Genomic DNA, 23933 nt, shown 5'->3' with positions numbered 1-23933 from the left:
CAGGATCAAATAAAGACTTCTTGAGTAGCGGTTGAACAGTAGCAATCTTCAGCTTCCAGAACCAAGAGAACTATTCACCACAGACAGTAAAATAGGACTTATAGCTCCAATCACTTCTTTGAACAGTCTTACAGGAACCACAATATTAAAACAACTAGAAGGTTTCAGCTGTTGCACAATCTCATAAATATCCTGCTCTGATACAGATAAAAAGAAATCCAACAATACCTCCTTACAACCAAGATTCTCCTTGCATTTAACTGAAAGAGGGGAATTAGCCTTTATATTAGCAACCTAATTAACAAAAAATGACATAAAAGACCTGCAATCTATAGAACTCAAAACAATACTAGGCCATTGAGTAATATTTTAAAAATCATCAACTGTGTTATCATTCGCCTTATTAACATGAACATATAAAATCTCCAACAATATTATCTTATCATAACTTAAAACTAAATGAGAAAGTATTTCAGAAAATTCCTTTTTAAAATGAAATTTAAAATTAGGGAGATGATAGATCACACAACAGAGTATTGGTTCTTTCCCCAATTAAACTGAAAAACTTAAAAGAAGACAAAGCTGAAACAGTTTGCTCTGAACATGTAAAAACACTCTTTAAAAACAACAGCAATACCTCCACCTCGATCACTAGGCCTCAGTTTACTAAAATAGTTATAATTTTGAGGACACGACTCATAAAATTGAGTATGCTCTTCATTCTTTAACCAAGTCTATTACATTCTAGTATAAATACATTTGACATGTAGATGAATGAGAGAATGTTTTTTTTTTAATGTAACTATTTTTAAAAATGCAAAAAGTCACTTAAATAAAACATGACTGCCTGTTTTTTTTTTAAGTTTATCATAGTATTTCCTGTTAAACGTTTCCAGGACTTTTAACGCAACCTTCATTTGTTTTAGATTTTATTTTATTTTATGGTTTGCAATGCATAACATTCCCAGGTTTCCAATAACTAATTGAACAAAACAGCTTGGTTGTTAAAGTAATCTTTTGCAAACAAACAAAAAAAAGGGTGAAACTCATTCAGCCTTTTTGCATCTTCATTGAATTAAGTGAATCACTGTCTACCTACCTGTTACACAACAAAAGAGGAGATTTGTCGATCCCAAATTATAGTCCTCCTTGTACCAGTTGCTCAACTTTCTTTCTCTAGGTGTGGTAAGAGAGGGAGGAGGCAGAGGTGTATAAAAGTGCGCTCTTGTGTGATGGAATCAGTTGACGCGTTTTCTGCGCATGTGCCGGACTAACTGCTCAGGATGCTGCTGTCGCTACTGCCACCGCTGTTGCTGCTGCAATGGTCATTTACATGTGGAGCCATCGATCCGTAAGAATCTTTGATTATTATCTTCACAAATACCAGATAACAGAAAGTAGATTATTGAGCAAACCGCAGGTCGAGGGCCACAACTACAGTAGACAGTGATGAAAAGTATAGGACAACTGCACTTTTGTGTTCTCACATGCAACAAACTAAGCAGTTTAGTGTTAGATTTAGGCTGGCCAGAAGAGAGACACGGTGACGATGTTGCAAGCATAATGAGGAGCATTTTGATGACCATATTTTATATCAAATACTATATGCCAGTTTAGTTATTAGAACTTTGAGTTAAAGCAACACTGGCCTATCCAACAACTCAATAGCAACATAAAGACAACACAGTGTCACCCATACAAACACAAAACGCCATCAGTAAAACAATGACACTAATTAATGCTAACCTAACATAACTGAAAAGACAAAATGTGACCCTGGACTACAAAACCAGTCATAAGTAGCATAAATTGTATGGGTCAAAATTATTATGCCAAAAATCATTAGGATATTAAGAAAAGATCATGCTCTATGAAGATATTTAACAAATTTCCTACCATAAATATATCAAAACTGGCTAAGAACTTAATTTGGACAACTTTAAAGGCAATTTTCTCAGCATTTTTTTTTTGTACTATCAATTTAAAGATTTTGAAATAGTTGTATCTCAGCCAAATATTGTCACATCAATAGAAAGCTTATTTATTTATTCAGTAGTCTTTTATTACCAGTAGTCTTTGTTGTCAGCATCTATGAATGTCCATGACATGACAGTCAAAACTTAGTTTATTAATTAGTTTATTCATTTCCACTGGCTGACCATTAATGAAAATGGGACAGTGAGGAGTATTGAATGTTGTGTACTAAAAATGAGTTTGTTTGTTTTAATGGGGTGCCACGTGCAATGGGGTGCCCCCAACTGCAGTGGCATATCAATTGCCTAGAGTTGTTAGCCTCTACAGAAATGTCCCACTGCCAGCTGTTCTACTGAGGGAACTTTTGGCACGGGCGCAGCTGGCTGCGGGACCTGTGCAAATATGCATTTTTCCCCAGCCTTCTTGCACAGACACTGTGCAGAGTCAGGGAGGACGAGGAGCAGGTCTTGCTTATTGTGCCCTATTGGCCCAACCAGACCTGGTTCCCAGAAATGATGCTCCTCGCAACAGCTCCTCCCTGGCAGATTTCTCTGAGGAAGGACCTCTGGAAACTCTGTCTCCCTCCCCCCTTAAGTCTACATTGCTGCAATTTCCGCAAATTACAACCCCGTGGAGGGAATGATGTTAGGAAAGCATAACCTGATCATAACTTTCCTTAGGGGGGGCGAGAAGGCTGAATCACACATTTTCAGTCAATGAATCATGCTTAGAGTTTGGGCCGGCTGACTCCCAGGTAACCCTGAGGCCCGACCCGCTGATGTGCTCAAGGTTTCTACTACCCCTTTCAGGGATCAGACCCAGCCATGGCTTTGCTCTGTCCCATCTGCGCCTTAAGCTGGTACGTGGACCGGACACAAAGCTTCAGGACATTAAAACAGGCTGCAGAAGGGGAATGCCGAACAGAATAAACAGATAGGGAATGCCGTCTCCAAGAAGAGGATGGCCCACTGGATAGTAGATGCCATCACCCTGGCTTATCAGGCATAGTGTGTGCCCTGCCCACTCAGGTTGCATGCTCACTCTACTAGAAGTGTTGCATTGGCTCGTGGCACCTCGCTGACAGACATTTGTAGAGCTGCGGGCTGGGAGACCCCCAACGCGTTCGCTAGATTCTATAGCCTTTATGTTGAGCCGGTTTCCTCCTGTGTTCTCACCTCAAATGGGTAGAAGCACAGAGAGGCTCCCGGCTAGTGTCGGCTTGCTAAACTGCTCCAGAGCATCTGTACTGTAGACACTATCAAGCTCCTCCGTTCCCTCTGCAGTCAGACGTGATGAGTGTGGTGCCAGGCCCTCACTTAAAGAATCTGTAAGAACCGGTAAATAGCTGGGTACCATACGTAGTGAGCTAAGTGGATACCATATGTGTAATTCCACGGTATAGCTCAGAGTAGGGCTGGGCGATATGGCCTAAAAATAAAATCCCCAATTTTTTCACAAAAAATCCGATTTATGATTTAAATCGACCCCCCCCCCCCCCTACTTCTTTTAGCATGTAAAGAAACCCCAGCTTTTCCACTATATATATATATATATATATATATATGGGTACCATTCTTATCAGACACAGTAAATGTTTGTAAGACAAATAAATATGAGATGGGAGGAAAATATATATTGCCATGCTTTTCTCTTGCACTTATATCGTATACAAAAATATACAATTTTGAACACAGAAATATTAAATGATTTAAATAACTGAAACGATCTGCCAGCAGGTGGTGGTAAGACACTGATTTAATTACTGAATCATATTCATTTGATTCGTTCGAATGGATGGTTCATTCAAGAATAAAGCAAGTGACTCTTTATGAATGGGAAATTGAATCATTTCACTAGATTCGTTTAAAAACGCACGTTCATTCATAAACGAAACACCGCTGTGTTTGAGTGGAGATGCGCAGCGGCTCAGATGTGACTTGTTTTAGACCACTTTTGACGACGAAATAGAGCAAAATCAGGCAATAGTGTTATAGGCAGACAATGTAAGTCACTTAATAATAACTTCTTGTTTATTTAACTGTTGTAATAAATCAATATCTCGTTTACAAACTCCATTAAAAATGATTAAAAGCTGTCACTCATCTTAGTTCGCAATCTCACAAAGCTCTATTGTAATAAACGAAGCTACTGCCCATCCAGTCTCTTATTTACACTCTCTCTACACTTGAGATACATTAGTCAACGTGAAAAACACATACTGTAGAAACCTTTGAAGCTCCACTCAGAGCAAACACAAATATGCTGGTCGGGTCAGTCGCACATGGTGCTCCTAAATATTTTTTCATAGTCGTACGTAATAGTTTCTTTTTGCCCTTGAACGGCTCTCGCACCATTGAGAAATTAGGTCGCACTCTAGACTAGAGCCCTGATATGCAAATAATTCGCCATTGTCTTCAATCATCTCTCTACTCTGTTTATGTGGTAAGTGAAATTGTATGTACTGTAATGTAACAGGCTAACTTGTTAACAGCTAATCATGTCCCCTTAGTGACTCGCGTTATTTTACCAGAACGCGTTGTTTTCCGTTCTGAATACATATATATTTTTTATTTAAAAAATCGCGATACCTCGATTTAATAGAAAGTTAAATCGTCTTAAAACTTAAATTCGAATTAATCGAAAAAAATCGAAAGAATCGCCCAGCCCTAGCTCAGAGCCTGTGTTTCCCCGGCAGATTTTTCTGCAATCCCTCAAGAGGGTTACAATCACCTCTAATCTTCCATATGTACCTAAAAAGCCATTCAAATGTGTAAGTGCTTCCGAAACCTGGGGCTTCTGCAATTTCCCATTTTCAAGTAGATAAATTTTCAGGAACTGAAAATCCAGGAATGAATAACATTAAAAAAAATTCAATTTATTTATGATATATTCATATTGTAACATAACACTATATGCATTACCTGGATACATATAAGAATTCTTCTTTTTAATTCCAATTTAATTACTTAATTAAAATATTTAATTTAAATACAACTTAATAGTGCCACATAACACTGCACCAACCACTGACACCCAGTGAACATTCTAGGCATAATTAAAGTAATTCCAAGTCACTTCCTTAACTGTGCATTAACCCAAAACAACCCTAGGTTCATGCGCCACTGAACTTATGCTAAAAATGCATTTTATTGTCATTGTATGGTTTATGCATTTATGTTGTGTATTTTGTCTTCTCTCAGCATATACCTGGTGACAGTCACTTCCCAGGCGGTGGGTGGCAGCACAGAAACTCTGTGTGCACAGATCAATGAGCTTAAACAACCGTTGTCTATAGTGGTAACTTTGAGGACTGACAAGCAAAACCTGACCATTCTACAACAGGGCTCCATTATAAAGGATTTCTATAAATGTGTCCCTTTTAAGGTCAGTATACTCAATATATATCTCAAAGAGAATCAATGTGCTGTACTTACAGTACACTGGTACAGTCATCTTGTAATTCTATGCTATGGAGGTCATGGCCCTTCCCTACATCATGTCTGCACAACACTTATAATTTTACTTTTAGGTTAAAAAGCCTATCCATAATGAGATAAAAAATATAGATAATTATCAAGTAAAACCCTAAAATTTGCATTTATCATTCATCTTGCATATATTTTTCAATAGTTCAATGATCCCTGAAGTCTTAATGTTGCTTTTAAACCTATAGTCTGCAGTCTGTAAGTGGAGGTATAGGCTCAGTATTTTCTTGATTTGTATTTTCCAGGTCCCTGTAGTCACTGAAAGTTCTGTGGCATCTGTTGATGTTGTAATCCGAGGGGGCAAAATATTCTTGAACAAAACCACTAAGATTCTTATAAATCCCCCCCAAAATCTTCTTTTCATCCAATCCGACAAGCCTATCTACAAACCTGGACAAACAAGTAATATATCTCTTTGTAAATTATTTAAAAAATAGTTGTCAGTACTCATTTTTTCTTATTAATATGAGCCTGTGTCTTTCTGTATTACCATACAGTATATGCTAATACTCTAATTTTTTTCTTCCCCAGTTAAATTTCGCATTGTGTCTCTGAATTCCAATTTCTTGCCTCAGAAACGAGTGGTAAATTTAATTTATGTGAAATTTTTATTTTATTTTATTTTTTTCAGTTAAAGTGATATATATTATTGTTCTTTTGACCTAACTGAAATGTCTTTCTCTTGCAGTTTCAAACTGTAGAACTCCAGGTAAAATCCTTCAAGCAGCCATGACCTATTTGTTGTTTGTTACTTTACTTAAATGCAATTTGATTCGACTGTATATTTTTTTATTATGTGCCATTGTTGTTAAGGACCCCTATTCAAATCGCATTGGTCAGTGGTTGAATCGAACCACAAGGATTGGCATTTTGGATCTGTCTCACTCCATGTCTCCAGAAGCCGCTCAGGGTTACTACACTATCACTGCTTGGGATGCGCAGAACCAACAAATATCACATAGTTTTGAAATTAAAGAATATGGTCAGTACCAGGATTCAAATTTTGTCAGTCCATAGCTGATCAGCTTTTAAGGCTTACATTTTTTTAAAGTATTTTTTCCAATGTCTCTTTTAGTTCTGCCGAAATATGAAGTGAACATCGATTTTCCAACCATTATAACAGTCCAGGACAAAGAGGTCACTCTGAAAGTTTGTGCAAAGTAAGATTTTTTTTTAACAAATAATGTTCATTTCTTTACAGATAAAAGGGGTGGATACCTGTGTTTCAGTGATATGTTCAGCCTGATAAAATACTTTACTCATTGTCTTTAGATACACTTATGGCAAGCCTGTGCTGGGGTCTGTGAATGCTGAAGTGTGTGGACAGAGCTATGAATACTATTGGAGGGGACCTAAGCCTGACATGGGTAACACATGCAAGAAATATTCAGTGATGGTGCGTTACCCTCTGCACACACAAAACTGTAAAAAAACATCTTTAAATTTCATAAGGTCCCAATTACAATAATTAAGTTATCTCAGTAATCTCAGTTAATTGTGTAAGCTTCGTTCCTAAAAAAGGGAACAGAGATGTCACGTCGGCGAAAAGAATCTCACCAGCCCAATCTACTTTAAGTGTAAACCAAACGAGCCATGCAACGTAGGTTTAAATAGACAGCAGGTGCATTGCATATTCAGGTTTTCACTGAGGAGCTGTGCCGGTGGTCCAGCCACTCAGCGGTGGTACAGCAACTGTGGCGACGGGATGTAATATCTCCATTACACACAGTCTAGATGTTGTATTACATACAATACTAAAGCACCACTGATGTTTCCCCTTCCAGTGCTATGCACAAGCCTCCTGATCCCTAGATGCCTATGAGGGCAGAAGATGGGACAGGGTTTACGTAGAGAAAGTCTTTGCTGTTTCTGCACAACCCACTCAGTAAGATTTGGATAACACTGGGAACACTGCGGAAGCCACATCCTACCACAGGGATGTTCTAAGTGGAATTTCCACATATGGACTAGTTCCGTTATGCTTGTTGGTGCTTTTGGCAGTACACTTCAAGTTAAAGTGTTAAAGTACAGGCTAAAGTCTTTAAGCGTACATGTATTTCAAAGACAATAAAAGTAATTATGAAATGACATATAACAATGTATTTCAGTCCTACTTAATGGGTAAAAAAACTGTTAATTGCATGTAATGTCATTTTTTTTATATGATTATAAAACATTCAACATTTAACATTTCATTTAATTGCAACTACGATACAATTACATTACATTCAAGTGTATTCTTACAACTCCAATTACAAATTTCAAGTTTGGACGCTCTGTAAAATGTAAGTAAAAACAGAATGCTATTTAAATTTTTAATTTACATTTTACAACAGTTTTGAATTAGGGTTATATAAAGTAAATTTCTATATTTCTGTAATACTTACTCTTTTTAAATGACGTATGCCAAAGTTACTTTTTCACAAGGATCCATATTGCAACATATTTTTGCAACAAATAACCATTTTCTTTTCATTCTTATTCATTCAGACTGACAAGACTGGCTGTGGGTCTCAGGTGATAAATGTGACAGACTTTGGCTTGTCTTCAAGAGGATCTTTCCAAGTGAATTGTATTGTGGAAGAGTCTGGAACAGGTGAGAGTGTTCAGCTGTTATCCATTTTTATTCTCCAAAACAGAGTAATAACACGTGGTCTTTTGTTTCTTCAGGGATAACTATGCAGGGTTCTACCTCAGCTGAGTTTACCGCTGATTATATTAGTGTTCGCTTTGAGGACACACCAGATATATACAGGCCTGGCATGACCTTTAAGGGAAAGGTAACAGCTAGCTTAATTAACTCCTAAATATTGAGCAAATGCTCCAAAAGTAACTCTACAGTCCAGATGTTATTACATTATTAATTAAACATTCATTGTGGTACCATAACTATGCAGCAACATTAATAAACAACCTTTTTTTGCACTAAGAACATTTAGTGTAGCCACATTCTGTACAGGGAGTGTTACTTTTGTTTGTGAGGTAATCTTGTTTTTCTCTACATGGTTTTTAAACAGGTTGTGGTCACTAATCGACAGTCCAGTTTGAAAAATGAGCCAGTGGTTGTATATGCATTTTATGGCGATAAAAAGGTCAATGTGACACTGACGACAGACATAAATGGCACTGCCAGCTTCTCCTTTAACACTTCAGATTGGTCAACACTGCCTGTGGAATTACGGGTTAGTGTTGTTTTGGTTTTCTAACATGATGTTTATGTATATAATTCAGTATACTGATGATTTGCAAACTTTTTTTTAGGCCTATCATAAGCGAGGTATAAAAAGGACTGATTCTAAGGCTTTCACATATTATCCATCAAGCTATCTCCACGTTAGACCCTTTTACTCCAAAAGCAAAAGTTTCCTGATGTTGACAAAGGCTCCAGAGAAGCTCAGCTGTAACAGGAATGCAACAGTGACGGCCAGTTACAGCATTCAGGGCAGTGCGTTGAAAACAGGCCAGAAAACCTTGGATTTCTTTTACATTGTATGTTTAACATTAATGTTCTTTTTTATTTTTCCATCAATTGCTTGGTAATTTGTTTTATTGTTCAACAAGCAATATATCAGTACAGAATTAGTTATTAGCTAGCACATGGCATGTGGATAAAATATATTTATTGTTTCCATTAATTAATAATTCATTCTTCCAAACTTATCAATTTCTTCTCTTGTTTTAGTTCAATTGTGGTGTCATTGTACTAATTTCCTTATTTTATTAAATCATAAACATACTGCACTAATTGGTCCCTCTTTCAATTTTAAAACCACTTAATGAGGGAATAAATTTTAAAACTAAATTGTAAAATTGGGGAATTAATAAACTGTGAAAATTTTTAATTAATTTTAGAGATTTGTTAGTTAATCAGACCAGTATAGGTTTATATTGGAGCCACATATATAAATTTCCACTTGTGTTATATTTAGATTATTACTCCCTAATTGAATTAGGAATTCAATTGAATTGAAAAAACACTAATAATTGAGTTTTAATAACACTGTGGTAATCTTTAGCCAATCTTAAAATGTATATCCATTTTTTTTATACTATTTATTCAATTTTAGTAGTTTAGACTTTTAATACCGGCCATTTATTGCTGCTGTAATATGAAAATAGTTACACATTTTTTAAAAAGGTTTTCTAAACCTTGTAGGTACACTAGGAGAAATTATGATGAAAACAATAGCAATGTTAGTGAAGCTGTAGAGCTCATCAACATTACATAAATTGTCATACAGTAATTATCTACCTTATGCTCTCCAGGTCTTATCCAGAGGCAGCATGGTTCAAAATGATCGTCTGTCTGTGATTGTGGACAATGGAGGTACACAACTCTTTTAGCAGTCATATTGTTTTCTTATTGGACACGTGTATTTTGCGGGCTGTGAACATTGTACTTGAGCATGTGCCTTTTTTGTTTTCACAAATGCTCTCTTGTTTTCATAAAAGTAAACAAAGGAGAACTGACATTCACACTGAAGAAGACAGCAGCTCTGTCTCCATACGCTCAGGTGGTGGTTTACACAGTTCTCCCCAATAGAGAAACCGTAGCAGACAGTATGGACTTCCCCATTGAAGAATGTTTGCCAAACAAGGTCAGAAAATCCCATGTGAAATCTCTTTCTTTTTTTTTTAGCATTAATGTGTAATAAGAGCATGCCTGTTCTTTTACAGGTGTCTTTAAATTTCTCATCTCCCACCGCACTGCCTGGAGAGAAGATATCTTTTAACCTGAAAGCCAATGCTGGGTCTTTGTGCTCTGTGCGGGCCATTGATCAGAGTGTGCTGCTTTTGAGACCAGAAGCCGAGCTGGATGCCGCCGCTGTAAGTTAATCTATAACTTACATAAAAACTCGTAACTAATAGATAACCTCTATTTTAAGAGATGGGTCAGGGATGTGACCGTTTTAAAATCAATACATCAAAAATACATTCAAATTCAATTCATTTGCAGAAATCCCTTAAATACACTTCTTCCGTAATAGGCGTCTATACTGCCACGTAGGCAACAACTGCTTCATTGCTTATTAGTATTTTAAATGTAAGTTTTTGTAAAAAAAAAAAAAAAAAAACGTCATTTGGTGAAAGGAACATTTTTTTTTTACTTTCAACTAAATGGTTATGCCACATGACATTAGAAATATTATTATTATTAAAATTTTTTTGACAGCATTTTAATATAAAACAAATGCTTCACCACTTATATTTTAAATAAAAAAGAGTACATTTCTTTGTGTTCTTGTAACTTTAAACATGTTTTCAAAAATATTTTTGTCATTATTCTGCAGGTCTATAGATTGTTGCCATTGCAGAGTTTGTCAGGTTACCCTTACGAACTTGAGGAGTGGGAGCCTAACCCTTGCCTATATCCCTGGGAAGAGATAAATCCATTTCCTGAACCCGCAAGACGCAAACGATCAATCTATTTCCCTTACTACGGCAACAGAAATGATGTCTACGACATCTTTAGAGTAAGATACACCAGATCTCACAACATTTTAGAGGTCTTCCAGAGTCACGTGAATCTCACTGTACACTATCCGTAACATAACACTTTTTTTCCCTAGGCAGTTGGAATCAAAATTGCTACAAACTCTGACATAAAAGAGCTTCATATTTGTCAAAATGGGGAGGCATCAGTTGGGATACAACGTAAGTAAAACATTTTTAGGGTTTAAAAATACAATTTCTTTGATTGTATTTACAAACAATCAATTCAAACAGCTGTTGGGGGTGCCAGTGCACGTGTGAATATGGCTGGTCCAGACTTGAATGAGGCTCCAGGTGTGGAAAAGAGTACTGAGAAGATACGGCAATTCTTTCCAGAAACCTGGATATGGAATCTTATACCTGTGGGGTATGAATCTGCACCATAACATTCTTGTATCAATTCTGTCCTTTTTAATTATACAGAAGAAATACGTTGTTGTTTTCACCAGGATATCAGGATCTGTAGATGTTCCAAAAACTGTCCCGGACACTATCACTAAATGGGCAGCAGGGGCTTTCTGCACTTCCCCTACTGGGTTTGGAGTGGCCCCCAAGACTAATCTCACTGCTTTTAAGCCTTTCTTTGTGAGCCTTGCTCTCCCTTACTCTGTAATCCGTGAAGAGACGTTCACTCTTAAAGCCACTGTATTCAACTACCTCCCCAAATGTATCATGGTAAGTAAAGGTTTTGTAAGCGTTTGTAGTAAAAGCATTTCCAGTAGGCTGCCACTGTACAAATCTCTGTCTTGCCATAAAGGTGAAGGTCACACTGGCAAACTCATCGCAGTTCACAGCTCAGCCATGCAAGGGCTGCAAATACACCCAGTGTGTTTGCTCTGAAGAGAGCCAAACCTTCCAGTGGATTGTTACACCCTCTGCCCTTGGTAAGCCATATTCTTTAACTTCTATATGAGCATATACCTATACTTCTCTGTTTATATATAGATAGTCCACCCCCTAAAAATACTTTCATTGTTTACTCACCCTAACATTGTTTTTAAACCTGTATGACTTTCTTTCTACTGCTGATATAAAATATTTTGAAAAATGTTGGTAACCAAACACATTCAGTATAAAAGAAAGTCATAAATGTAAGTAAGTGATAACATAATTGTCATTTTTAGGTAAAAAATTACAAATGTTTCAACATGTCCTGCTATGACCGTCATAGATGTGTTTGTTACTGCAGGCCCCTGGGGTACTTTGTTTCTTCTGTAACTGAAATCCATTCAGAGGTCGGGTCAATGTATACTGGTATGTGTGTTTTACAGGAAAGGTGAACATTACAGTGCGTGCTGAGGCCGTGCAGAGCCAAGAACTGTGTGGAAATGAAGTGGTGACCTTGCCGGACAAAGGCAGAATAGATACTGTTCTGCAGAGCGTTCTGGTGCAGGTACATGGCTTTAATTTTATGTAGTTTAGATGCTATTAATTTCAGGCCTTTGAATCACTTTCCAATGTCAGCAAGCTAGCAAACTAACATGAAATGGAAATGTACTATAATTAACTCATTTTTCTCAGGCAGAGGGAACTAAACAGTCAATCACTCAGAATGAAGCCATCTGTCTAACAGGTTAGTGGCCTTACAATTTGTTGTGTTGTCTATTAAAAGAAGAATCAAGAATAAAGAATTTGAAATATTAATAGAAGTTAACCCCTGAAACATGCTGTTGATTACCAAATACCACAGATTTTCACCTTAGCAAAATAAGCAAAACATCCTGTTTACTGTAATGCACTTACAGTGGAAGTCTATGTTGCAAGGTATTATACTGAATAAATGTTAAAACATTTGATGTTTCAGAAAGGCTTAAAAAAGCTTCCAATTTCATCTTTTAAACCCTATGTAATGTGGTACATAGTGGTAAAATATACCATGACCATATGTTTTGGACCTAACAGGTTTTTCTTTATTATTCCATTAGACCGTCCTCATGAAACATCAGTCAGTCTCACTCTACCCAAAGTGTTTGTCAAAGATTCTGCAAAAAGCTTCGTCACTGTTCTGGGTGAGCCTAAGAATTTGCTGGCAAATGTACATAATGTACATATGTATACAGTACAGTACAGTATATGCAGTACATTAAATAATATGTAATCAGTAGAATTGCTCTCATTGGGTGGATTTCTAATTTTTAACGAGACATGGTTATTGGCCGTTTGGTCTATAGGTGATCTGATGGGTCATGCTCTGAAGAACATCGCTGATCTGTTGGCTATGCCATATGGTTGTGGAGAGCAGAACATGCTGCAATTTGCCCCCAATATCTACATTCTTCAGTACCTGGAGAGCAGCGGGCAGCTCACTCCTGAGATTAAAAACCGGGCCATAACCTTCCTGCAGAGCGGTGAGGAAAAACATTTGGAAAGATACAGCAAAAATACTGATTAGCAAATTAATGTTTGTATTCTTTTTGTTTTTTTATTTTTTTTTTTATTTAAATTTTATCAATATGTGAATATGAAAAACACAAGGTCCAGTAACTTCTTTTTCGGCAAACCTGCATATAATCAAGCATATCAGATTATTTTCTTCTTGTGTTGCAGGCTATCAGACAGAGCTGACATACAAGCATGATGATGGATCTTACAGCGCTTTTGGGAGGAATGATCCTTCTGGTAATACCTGGTGAGTCTAGTACAGAGACAATGAAAGCATTTAGTTTCTTAACTTAGGACTTACTGTGTGGTTTCTGGCTTCCCGTATATGGATTTAATCCACTTTTGGTAGGAAGTTGTTTTTGGAATAAGGAAAACCTAGTTCACATGCACAAGAAAACGTCCTGAATACTATTAAGGCAGATTTACCAAACTATGGGTATTTTACAGCAATTTCTAATATTTCCACAGGCTAACTGCATTTGTGATGAAGAGTTTTGGTGGGGCGAAGAAGTATATATTTATTGATCAGACTAACATCGATCAGGCAAAGCAATGGCTGGGTCAACAACAACAGGACAATGGCTGCTTCGCTTCTGTTGGGACGCTTATCCACATTGGAATGATGGTGAGAACAGCAGAGTTGTACTCAGATCCTTTATCTGCTCCTGAAAAAACTTAAAGATTGAATAAAATATTAAAGATTAACACAGTCTAAGGTCACAGCTGGTTTAGTTTGAATATTTTTTATGTTATTGAAAGTCTCTTAAGCTCAGCAAGGCTGCATTTGTTTATGAAAACACATCACAATATTACTGTTATTACTGGATTATTGAATAAATAAATGAGCTATATAACAAGATACAAGAAGGATCTTTCAAGATGATTTTCTTCTCACAGGGTGGTGTCAATGATGAAGTCACTCTCTCTGCGTATATCACCGCAGCGCTGCTGGAGTTAGGCGTCCCGAACACTGTAAGTAAAACCCTCTTTATGGTTCCAAAGAAATGGACTATAGTCACAGATAAATCCAAGTCTAACTCAATAGGGATCATGTGACGAATGAAGGAAGCAGACACTCATTAAGTATTTTGTGTGCTTTGTAAGGATGAAATGGTGGCAAGAAGCCTTGCATGTCTGAAGGAATCTTCTCGTAACATTACCAACACTTATGTGACCGCCTTGCTGTCCTACACATTCACTCTTGCTGGAGATGAACAGATGAGACAGAACCTCCTCTCCAACCTGAACACGCAGGCCAGGAGAGACGGTACCATTCAGCTTTAAATTAAATAAGAAAAATAACAAATGCTAATCTTCTAATTGTTTTGCATGCTGACATGCTGAATTAAAAATAGATAAATTTATTTGTGGCCATCATATTTGTCGGATATGTTCCTTTGTTTTAATTTCGTTAAACGGTAGCTTTAATTTACAGAACTCCCTAAAAATATAACGCTCTAGTTATATGTGTAAACTTGGTTCCCTAAGATAAATGAGCGTTACCCACTGACTCAAGTTGGGAAACTCCTGTTTACTCTGTTATTGAAGCCTGATTTGTTCACTTTTGTGTAGCTGCAAAAACCAATGGTGCTTTAACCCGCCAGAAATTGAGGAGCCGATTGCTATATGAGTCGGCTTAGAGCACCATTTAATCAGAATCAGCGCCGTCAATGGTAATGAGAGCAGCAGAAGTAGTGGAGCTAACATGGGCCTAATAAGGGGTGCATCATGTCTTGGTGAGTTCTTTATGTACTGACGGCAAGATCGGTGTGTCACGAGTGAGAAAGGAGGTCTGGGTCCAAATGCAGGAAGAAATTAATTTAATAATAAAACAATAAACAAACAAACAAAAGGCCAACACGGCGCAACTGAACATAAACTCAAACACAAAATTAAACAAAATCAAGAACACAACTTAACTCAAAAGAACAAGATCAAGAACCGGAATCTAGAATACAAAAATACACATAGGACAAAAGACAATGCAACCATGAAGCAGGAGAGAAAGGTGAGAGTATTTTATCTTTATCTTCGGCCTCTTGATAGTAAAGTCAGTGAAGAGATGAAATGACACTCTAAGCCAACTTATATAGAGATTGGCTCCTCCCTATCTGGTATGTAAAACCACCACTGGTTTGTGCAGCTACACAAACATGAACAAATCAGGCTTCAGTAACCGAGTAAACAGAAGTTTCCCTAAATGCGTCACTGATGCAAAGGGAAAAGATCGTTCAATTGGGTACAAGGTATAAACTACTGTAGATAGGTTTTGTGTTGCAAACAAAAAAACAAAATAGATGAATACTTTTTTCTTGCTCTTGTTTTTTCAGGTGTTGGACGATATTGGACTACGGCTAATAATGTGCAACCGACGGGCTCTGTGGAGGTAGAGACAAGTGCCTATGTGTTGCTGGCACTGCTCTCTGGACCCACACTGCCTAGATTTGGACTGAACTACTCTGCTAGCATAGTGCACTGGTTAACCAAGAAACAGAATGCATATGGAGGCTTCTCTTCTACGCAGGTAATATTATTTATCTCATGCAGCTTTTTTAAACCCTTCTCTGACTGTGTAATGCGTTTTATCATTACTGACTGTAAGTGGTGTTGCTTTCTCTCTCTCTCTCTCTCTCTCTCTCTCTCTCTCTCTCTCTCTCTCTCTCTCTTTGTGAACAGGATACTGTAGTAGCACTCCAGGCCCTTGCTAAGTACAGTGCTGCCACCTACAATCCAGAAGGATCCATTAATATAACCGTGACCTCCCCCTCAGGCCAGAGGAACCAGTTTACCGTGAACCGGAACAACCGGCTGCTTTACCAGGAGAAACAGCTGCAGGAAGCTACTGGCACATACAAGCTCAGGGCAGAGGGCAAAGGCTGTGTGTTTGTGCAGGTCGGTGCGCTGCCTCTTATGATGCACATATTGATTTCAAAGACTAGTTCTTCTAGAAATTAAAGTTTTCATCATTTAGTCACCCTCATGTCATCCCAAATCTGTAATTTTGACTTCCTTCAATGGATCACAGAAGAAAATAAAAAAAGGATTTGGAATGACATAAGGATGAGTATACTGTATGATGACTACTTAAGTGTATAAAAGTGATATAAATCACCTAGTCTTTGATATCATTCCGTGTTTTTTTGTTTCAGTTTGCCTTGCACTACAATATCCCTCCTCCTCCAAACTCTTTGGCCTTCAAAATCAATGCAAGTACTGGGGTTTGCAGTGAAACAAAGAACCCAGCTTTTACATTAACCACCACTGTAAGGTAAGCCAAACCTTTGCAAACTTGTATGACTTTGTCTCTCTTGTATTTTATTTTAAAGAATCTTTTCCAGCTCTTTTCCATACCAAAATTAAACAGCAAGGATGCACTGCATTGCTCAAAAATGACAGTAAAGACATTACAATTTAAAGACATTGTAAATGTTACAAAAACAATGACAAATTCCAATTGCAATTATATTGCCAAAATAATTGTTCATTTAACATATACATTTGACACTATAAAGTATTAATAAAGATGCAACCTAGTTTATGGCCTAATAGACTCTTTGCTGTCCGTCAGACTACATACAATGAACAATGTGTGGTTGTGAACCCTGTTTGTGATTGTTGAAACGATTGTATGACAGGTATAACGGCACACGAGCGGAAACCAACATGGTGATCATTGACGTCAGGCTCCTGTCTGGTTTTAAGCCAGATGAGACGTCTCTTCAGGCTGTGAGTTTGAAGGGCTCTAGTTCTCTTTTGATCTCAAGTTGTGTAGTCAGCATTTGATTCTTTCTCACTCGCTTCTCTGTATCCACAGCTGAGGAATGACCCCACCATCAAACGTGTGGATCTGGACGCGGACCATGTCATATTCTATTTGGATAGTGTAAATGTTTTATTTAAAGTACCTTAAGGGGTTCAAAACCTTTTTGGGATGGGTCACTGAAATTTTGACAATAGAGTTGACTGTGTTTTCTTAAATAACTCACCAAAAATGAGAATTGGCTGAAAATGTACTCACTCTAAGGCTAAACAAGAGGTAGGATTACTTTTAGATTATTGTGATGTTATTATCACTGTTTGGGCTCTCAATGGCACCCATTCATTCCAGTTAATTCATTGGTGGGCAAGTGATATAATGCTAAATTTCTAGAAAAAAATCTGTTCCAATGAGTACATTTTAAGCAAATTTTCAGTTTTTGTATGAACTATTCCTTTAACACAATTTACTAATAACTAATCTAATAACTTTCTCTTCCATTCCAGCTGAAAAAGAAACAGGTGAAGTCCATCAGCCTGCAGCTTGTGCAGGAAGTACCGGTGCAGAACCTGAAACCAGCTGTAGTGACCGTCTATGACTACTACAAGATCAGTATGTGTTTATTCATCACTGTGCACTCTGACAAGTCTGAAAGAAAATGCAATATAACCCAGCAAAATATAATAATTAATTAAAGCTGCAGTCCGTAAATTTTGCCTCTTTGTTTCCATCTTGGAATACATGTCCCAAATAATTTTCACCGGATATTGTCATCTGAAAGAGCAAATGACAAGTCTAAAACTTTGTTCTGACCAACTGACGGAAAACGCTACAAAGGTTATGGTTATGTACTTGCTCAAAAATTTACTATTTTTAACCAAAAAAGTTACGGACAGCAGCTTTTAATAAGAATACAATAAATAATAACAAAAATGGGAAAACTTATTTCAATTTTAATGTTGAAGATTTTAATTTTGTATAAATCTTAGTGACATCATGATATAAGCATTGCATTATTGTGCTTTACGAACCTGTATTTAATCTTACTATAATGCATTTTTATTATATCGAGACAACTCAACAATGCAGTGCACAAAAAACAAAGTTGTGTTTCTGTTCCTCCAGGTGAATTGTCTGTGGTTAACTACACCTCCCCATGTGCATAAATACTACTGTAAGTACTGTGATTACTATTTAAGTTTTAAACTCAATTAGAATATTTTAATAAGTGAACTTTTTTATTCATAAAAGTATCCTACAAAAATAATTCAGCATTGTTTTCAACATTGTTAATAATATTTTTTGTTTTCTTGAGTACCAAATCAGCATGATGTTATGTTGCCTGATAAAGGCTGATTTATCTATTGTTTTTCAGGCGATAGTCTGAAGTGCTGATGTTTGAAAAACTGTACACTGGAATATAAATGGCGAGACGGATTTAATACTGACACTTTTTCTGTTCTTCTGTAACTTTCTTGTAATAAAATCTTGTTCTTCTCTTAAATCAAAAATAATGCATTTCTGCATTGTGCACTTTTATTTGCTATTAAACAATTTGACAATTTCTGCATCAGAAATCTCCTCTGATTATTTATTTTGTAGATTTATTATTACTGTACATAATTACACAAATGTCTGGATCTTTAAGTTTGTGCATATTAGTCAAATATTTAATCCTAATTTCACGTTTTAAATCCTTCCCAAAACAATTACTTTCCAGGGCTGCCTTTGTATGATCATGTGTCTCTTGCAATAACAACCTTAAGCACTCAGGATTAGGGATTTCATGTTACTCCATTCCTTTCCAGATCAATCATTAGTCATCAGGTCCAATGAAGTGACCAATTCCCTTCCATACAACATCATGACTGACCCGTACTCTCATAAGATGCTGTTCAAAGTGCCCTAGGTGGTGTGTTTATCATCCACATATGCCTGAATTGCTGTCTTGACAGTCCAGTTCTCCAGTTCTGTGGCATACGTCTGTGGGTAATATGCAGTTGTGAGGCGATGTTCTGTTCTCAGGTAAGAGAGCACTTGTTCAATTCGGGTCGCTCACAAAAGGAGAACCTCTGTCTGAAATGAGATAACTGGGGGCCCCTTGATTGGAAAACACTTCACTTTAGCAGTTTGCTTGCTGCCATTTGAGCAGTAGCTTCTCTCACTGCCACAATCTCAACCCACTTAGGAAAAATAACTGACAAATACCAAGATGTTAGTATTTCCACAGGGAGTACGTGGCAAAGGGACAACAAAATCAACCCCAATGTACTTCCAAGGTTTCTAGGTTTAAATTGGTAGCATTAGGCCAACAGACTTTTTCTCACTTGGCTTTGTTACTTGGCAAACCAACATGTAGTAAGATGTATATTTCTTCACCTCAGATGCAATTTAAGGCCAGAAAAACCTGAATTTCATTCAGGCCAATGTCTTGGTTATCCCTAGGTGACCTGCAGTTGGGTGATCATGGTAATACCTCAGCAAGGTACCTCTGAGAGATGTAGGAACATGAAGGTTCAAACAGGTTTGGGATTTAAACTACAACAGGCCATCATGAATGTAACATTGAGAGCAATCATCCCCATCGCAATCCCGTTGGAGCACAGCCTAGATTTTACGGAAGATATCACAGGGTTCCTGCGGGGTCTTAAAAAGTCTAAAATTTAAAAAGAAAGATTTTAGGCCTTAAAAAGTCTTAAATTCGCTGATCTAGGTCTTAAATAATTTTACACAGGTATTTTTCCGATGTCCATGTAATGCTACCTCTAATGCTCATTTAAATTCTCTTGTTTCCGTGGTGTTGTAGTTCTTTATTTCACTAGTCCAAATATAATTTGCTTTAGTTCAACTACAAATGAGACCAGCATGCAATAGCCAATCAGCTTACTGGTATTGGCGCGTCTTTCTCGGATTGTACCACAGACTTAAAATGGATATTTAGCTTTTTAGCTATGGGGAAGTGCAAATTTAGCGATACTTGGCTTGAAAAAACTGGGGTTGGCTAAAGCCAGTTGCTAACAACTGAAGATATTTTTTTCTCCCCCTGCGGAAGTTTCTGCGTCTTCAGACAGAATCGCAGTAGCAGAATACAGGTCGAACTACCTTTTTTGCGTATATTATGTTCTCAAAAATAATAATAAATATAAGTTAGGTTGAGCTAGCTGACCACTAGCCTTCACGATACTTTTAGCCAGATTAAAACTGAAGTGACAAAAACAACCAGCGAAGCATCAAAACACAAGAAAGATTCCTATTTTAATACATTCAACGTGAACAGCAATTGATAATGGATAGTGTATTTCTGGTCTCTTTGTGAGAGACTTCTAAAAAAATGAGCGTAACAGCACTCTAAAGAAACACTGAGGTAAAAATTGAAAATGTATAGTTTATTTATAACATGATATAGTTCAGTGATATACCAAGGGAGCTTTGTTTTGTTCTGTTTCACCAAAGAAAATAGTTCCAAACAAGGATCGCAGCAGAAGTATAGCACATTCTCCAAGCATCGTTTTATTAAATGATTCAGTGTTTTGCTCGAATCCGTTGAAATAGCTCAAAAACTCGCTCATTAAGTTACTTACCGCCACCTGTTGGTAGTTTAGTATGTTTAAAAGTATGCATCCCCACCCCAACATTTCTAATTTATATATTTATATACGTATTTAAAACATTAATCACATAACATAATTTATTGCACTTTTAATTTTGCAGTGTAAGTTATGTAATCTGACTGCTAACAGCCATATAGAATTTATTGATAAATTGTAATAAGTTCAAAGGTGATGCATACATTTCAAAAGTAAAAAAGGCCTTTATGAAGGTAAATCAAATATGCAGATTTAAGATGTAAAAGCTAATAGAGCACTGATGAATATATTGCTTCAGGATTGTATACATCACCAGATTTCTCTAGTTGTACTTTTATGGGGACATTTGTGTGGAATAGTATCTGCTGATATGAAAATGTCACTGTATATACTGTAGTAATACATTTAATTTATGACAGCCAAGAAATTTTGTTTACTTTTTACATTAAACACATTATATATTACATATATGCATGTAATATAATGTGTATTTCCATTACGGGTTTAGGTCTTAAATTTCATATAAGGTGGTATTAGAAAGGTCTTAAAAAGTCTTAAATTCCACTTGTTCATAACTGCAGAAACCCTGTATCACCAATGATTGGATCAAGTTGTAGTTGTCTGACATGAAATCAATCCGCAAGAGTCACTGAAAATAGCGCATGGAGATAAAGACCACCAGTCACAGCATAGTTGGGAAGGAGGTCCGGTGGTGACTCATCATCTGTTAGAGGATTACTTGAGAGCAAATCAGGCACTTTGTTTTGAGATCCAGGCTTGTCAACAATGTCAAAATTGAAGTCCAGAAGGTGGAGAGTCCACCGAGCGGGGCAGCCGGTGGGATTAGGATGGGACATTAACCACTTATTCCCACCATGGTCAGTAAAAATTGTGACATGGAGATACTCGATGCAAGGTCTAAAGAGCTAAAGGGCCCAATGATGGCTAAACACTCTTTCTCAGGCATGGAATAAGGCTTCTATAATTTATGGAGAGCCTGACTAGCATACGCCACAGCAACATCTCTGTCAAGCAGACCTCTGCATCAGCACAGCTCCTAGTCTTGTGTCACAGGCATGAAAAAAGAAAGTAAATTCAGGAAAACTTAGTACAGGTGCCAAAGTTCATTTTTGTTTCAGAGGGTCCATGTCATCTTGGCAAGAACCATCCCACACAAAAGGAGCATAATTTTAGTAAACATGAACAGCAGTTCGTCATGGCAAACATTGTACTATATAAATTGACGATAGGCCCTGATAGACCTAAAACTGCCTCACATGCTTCACATTGACAGGGGTTTTAAAATTCTAATATTTTGAATGTTACGGTTTATGAAAAATTACAACTGGGGAAGCACAAGGGCCCATTGCCAGTTTAATGATGCCGTCGTTCAACATTTTCTCTATTTGGTCTTCAATCAAACACTTTTTAGATGGGGAAGTTCGATTAGCAGGAAGGTGGACTGGCCAGACATTCCCTGTGTCTATGGATTGCTCCATCAGTGATGTGAGGTGACCATAGAAGAGGTCAGAAAAACTTTCAATTAGCCCTGTCAGCTGTTCCTTCTCAGCATTACTCAGACATGATTCCTTAACCTATTTTCTTTTTCTAAGGGAAACATTATTAGTGATCGTACCTTGTAAAGGCACTTGGCCTGGAGTAATATGGCTGTGTGGCGTAGACCTGGTCATAGGAGGTTGCTGTGCATGTGGCGCTAAAGGGGTGTCAGCTTCAAGAGGACCAAAATGTCTTAATATACTCTGCTGCAACTTGAGAGAATCGCTGACACACTGTTGCAGTACAGATACTTCAGCTTGTAGGAGTTCCACTCGAGTCTCCACTCCAGGCTTACTCGCTGTGGTTACTTTTGTCTCTGTCCGGGGGCAGAATCTGGTAACGAGTAGGTCAAATAAGTCTTACGGTCTGGGTAAGAAGCAATGACAATAAATGTACATTAACATAAACAGCAGTATAACAGTAAACATTCTAAACGTATTCCAGAAATGTATAAGCTTATGTCACAATACCCATCGCCAAGAAGTGTGCAAGTACTCAGTTAAGTTTTGAATGCTTTAAAATCTCCTAAATGTTTAAATTGGCAAGGCTTAAAAACACATGCAAATGATAAGCTTTTATGATGAAGCGCAGCTGTGGCTCGTCAACTGTTGAGAGTTTATGAGGAACATCTTTGGCCTCTTTTTAATTGAGAGCATTTTCTGAATTAATGCTGTGCCATTTTTCAAGATCTATGCATGTTTTATGAAGTTATGAGTGAAAATGCCACATGAACGCAACCCTTTATTTTCTTTGCTAAACTACATGTCCTTTTTTTAATGTTGTAGCTCTATGAGGAATATCTTTAAGTCTACTTCTTTTCCAGTGTGCATTATTTGCTGAATTCTTATAAATCTATTCAAAATGATTAAATACTACACATCATTCACTATGTGCTGTTACGCTTGAGTAAATGAGCTTCCCTTCCGGGAACTTGAACTGCGTCATCAATGCTATGGGGAACGCCATTGGCGAGCCTCTCTCTGAACGTAGTCTTCAACCAATGAAATGACGGGAGTGACGTCACCGGGGCGGTGACGTAAGCGACCAGGAAGTATAAAGCACGTGCGTTTCAAACCGTCATCAGCTTTTGTCATTCAGCGAAGCGCTCTCTGTTTGTCTGTCCTACATATCTGTTGCTTTTTTGTGCCAGTTTGCACAGCTTTTATTTGAACAGATATGTCAGCTAAAGGGAGAAAGAAACATTTAATCAAGAAAGCGGTTGAGCAGCCCAACAGAGCGTGTGTCCCTCCCTGCCAACGTTTTATTGTTGGTGGGGATACACACGTTCTGTGTGTGGTCTGCTTGGGAGCGGAGCACGCTCAGTCAGCCGTCGAGGGGGCTGGCTGTCCGCAGTGTGAGCGTCTGCCACTGCGGGTGCTTCGCTCTCGGAGGGCTCTCTTCGAGGAGGGAGCTCTCACCAGCGTTCCTCGCGGGTCTGGCCCCGCTTCCGCTGAGGCGGAGCGTAGGCTGCACTTGTGGGGTTCGCAGCTCGATCTGTTAGAGGGAATGGAGACGGGTGATCCCCTATCTCCCTCCTCACCTAACAGATCGGACGATCTCTTGCTGGATGAGGAAGCCCGCGCTGCGGTTCCTTCCTACCAGGAAGAGGTCTCAACGCTTCTCCTATCTTCCTCCGAGGAGGTTGATGTGGAGAGCGTTGATGAAGTCGCACAACCGCTCCCCCGGTCCCCGCAATAT

General features: G+C 37.8%; 1 protein-coding gene across 1 annotated transcript; it reads left to right on the top strand.

Annotated features, from left to right (window-relative positions):
• Positions 1–1256: 1256 nt before the first annotated feature.
• LOC141284263 (alpha-2-macroglobulin-like protein 1) lies at positions 1257–18605 on the top strand. Its single transcript, XM_073817267.1, has 36 exons — positions 1257–1351; positions 5175–5358; positions 5705–5861; positions 5991–6043; positions 6148–6168; positions 6273–6441; positions 6535–6619; positions 6732–6855; positions 7950–8055; positions 8130–8239; positions 8477–8641; positions 8721–8948; positions 9726–9786; positions 9912–10057; positions 10137–10286; positions 10751–10933; positions 11030–11114; positions 11187–11319; positions 11402–11627; positions 11710–11836; positions 12224–12345; positions 12474–12525; positions 12878–12961; positions 13124–13300; positions 13500–13581; positions 13803–13959; positions 14232–14306; positions 14439–14601; positions 15665–15858; positions 16011–16226; positions 16484–16602; positions 16970–17060; positions 17149–17217; positions 17598–17703; positions 18217–18265; positions 18467–18605. Exons 1-35 carry the CDS (start codon positions 1284–1286, stop codon positions 18255–18257), a joined length of 4329 nt encoding a protein of 1442 aa, XP_073673368.1. The 5' UTR covers positions 1257–1283; the 3' UTR covers positions 18258–18265; positions 18467–18605.
• Positions 18606–23933: the final 5328 nt, after the last annotated feature.

The sequence above is a fragment of the Garra rufa genome, chromosome 14 (genome assembly GCF_049309525.1).
Source record: "Garra rufa chromosome 14, GarRuf1.0, whole genome shotgun sequence".
Taxonomy (NCBI): Eukaryota; Metazoa; Chordata; class Actinopteri; order Cypriniformes; family Cyprinidae; genus Garra; species Garra rufa.
The sequence above is the reverse complement of the archived record's forward strand: the minus strand, read 5'-3'. Positions and strand labels throughout refer to the sequence as shown.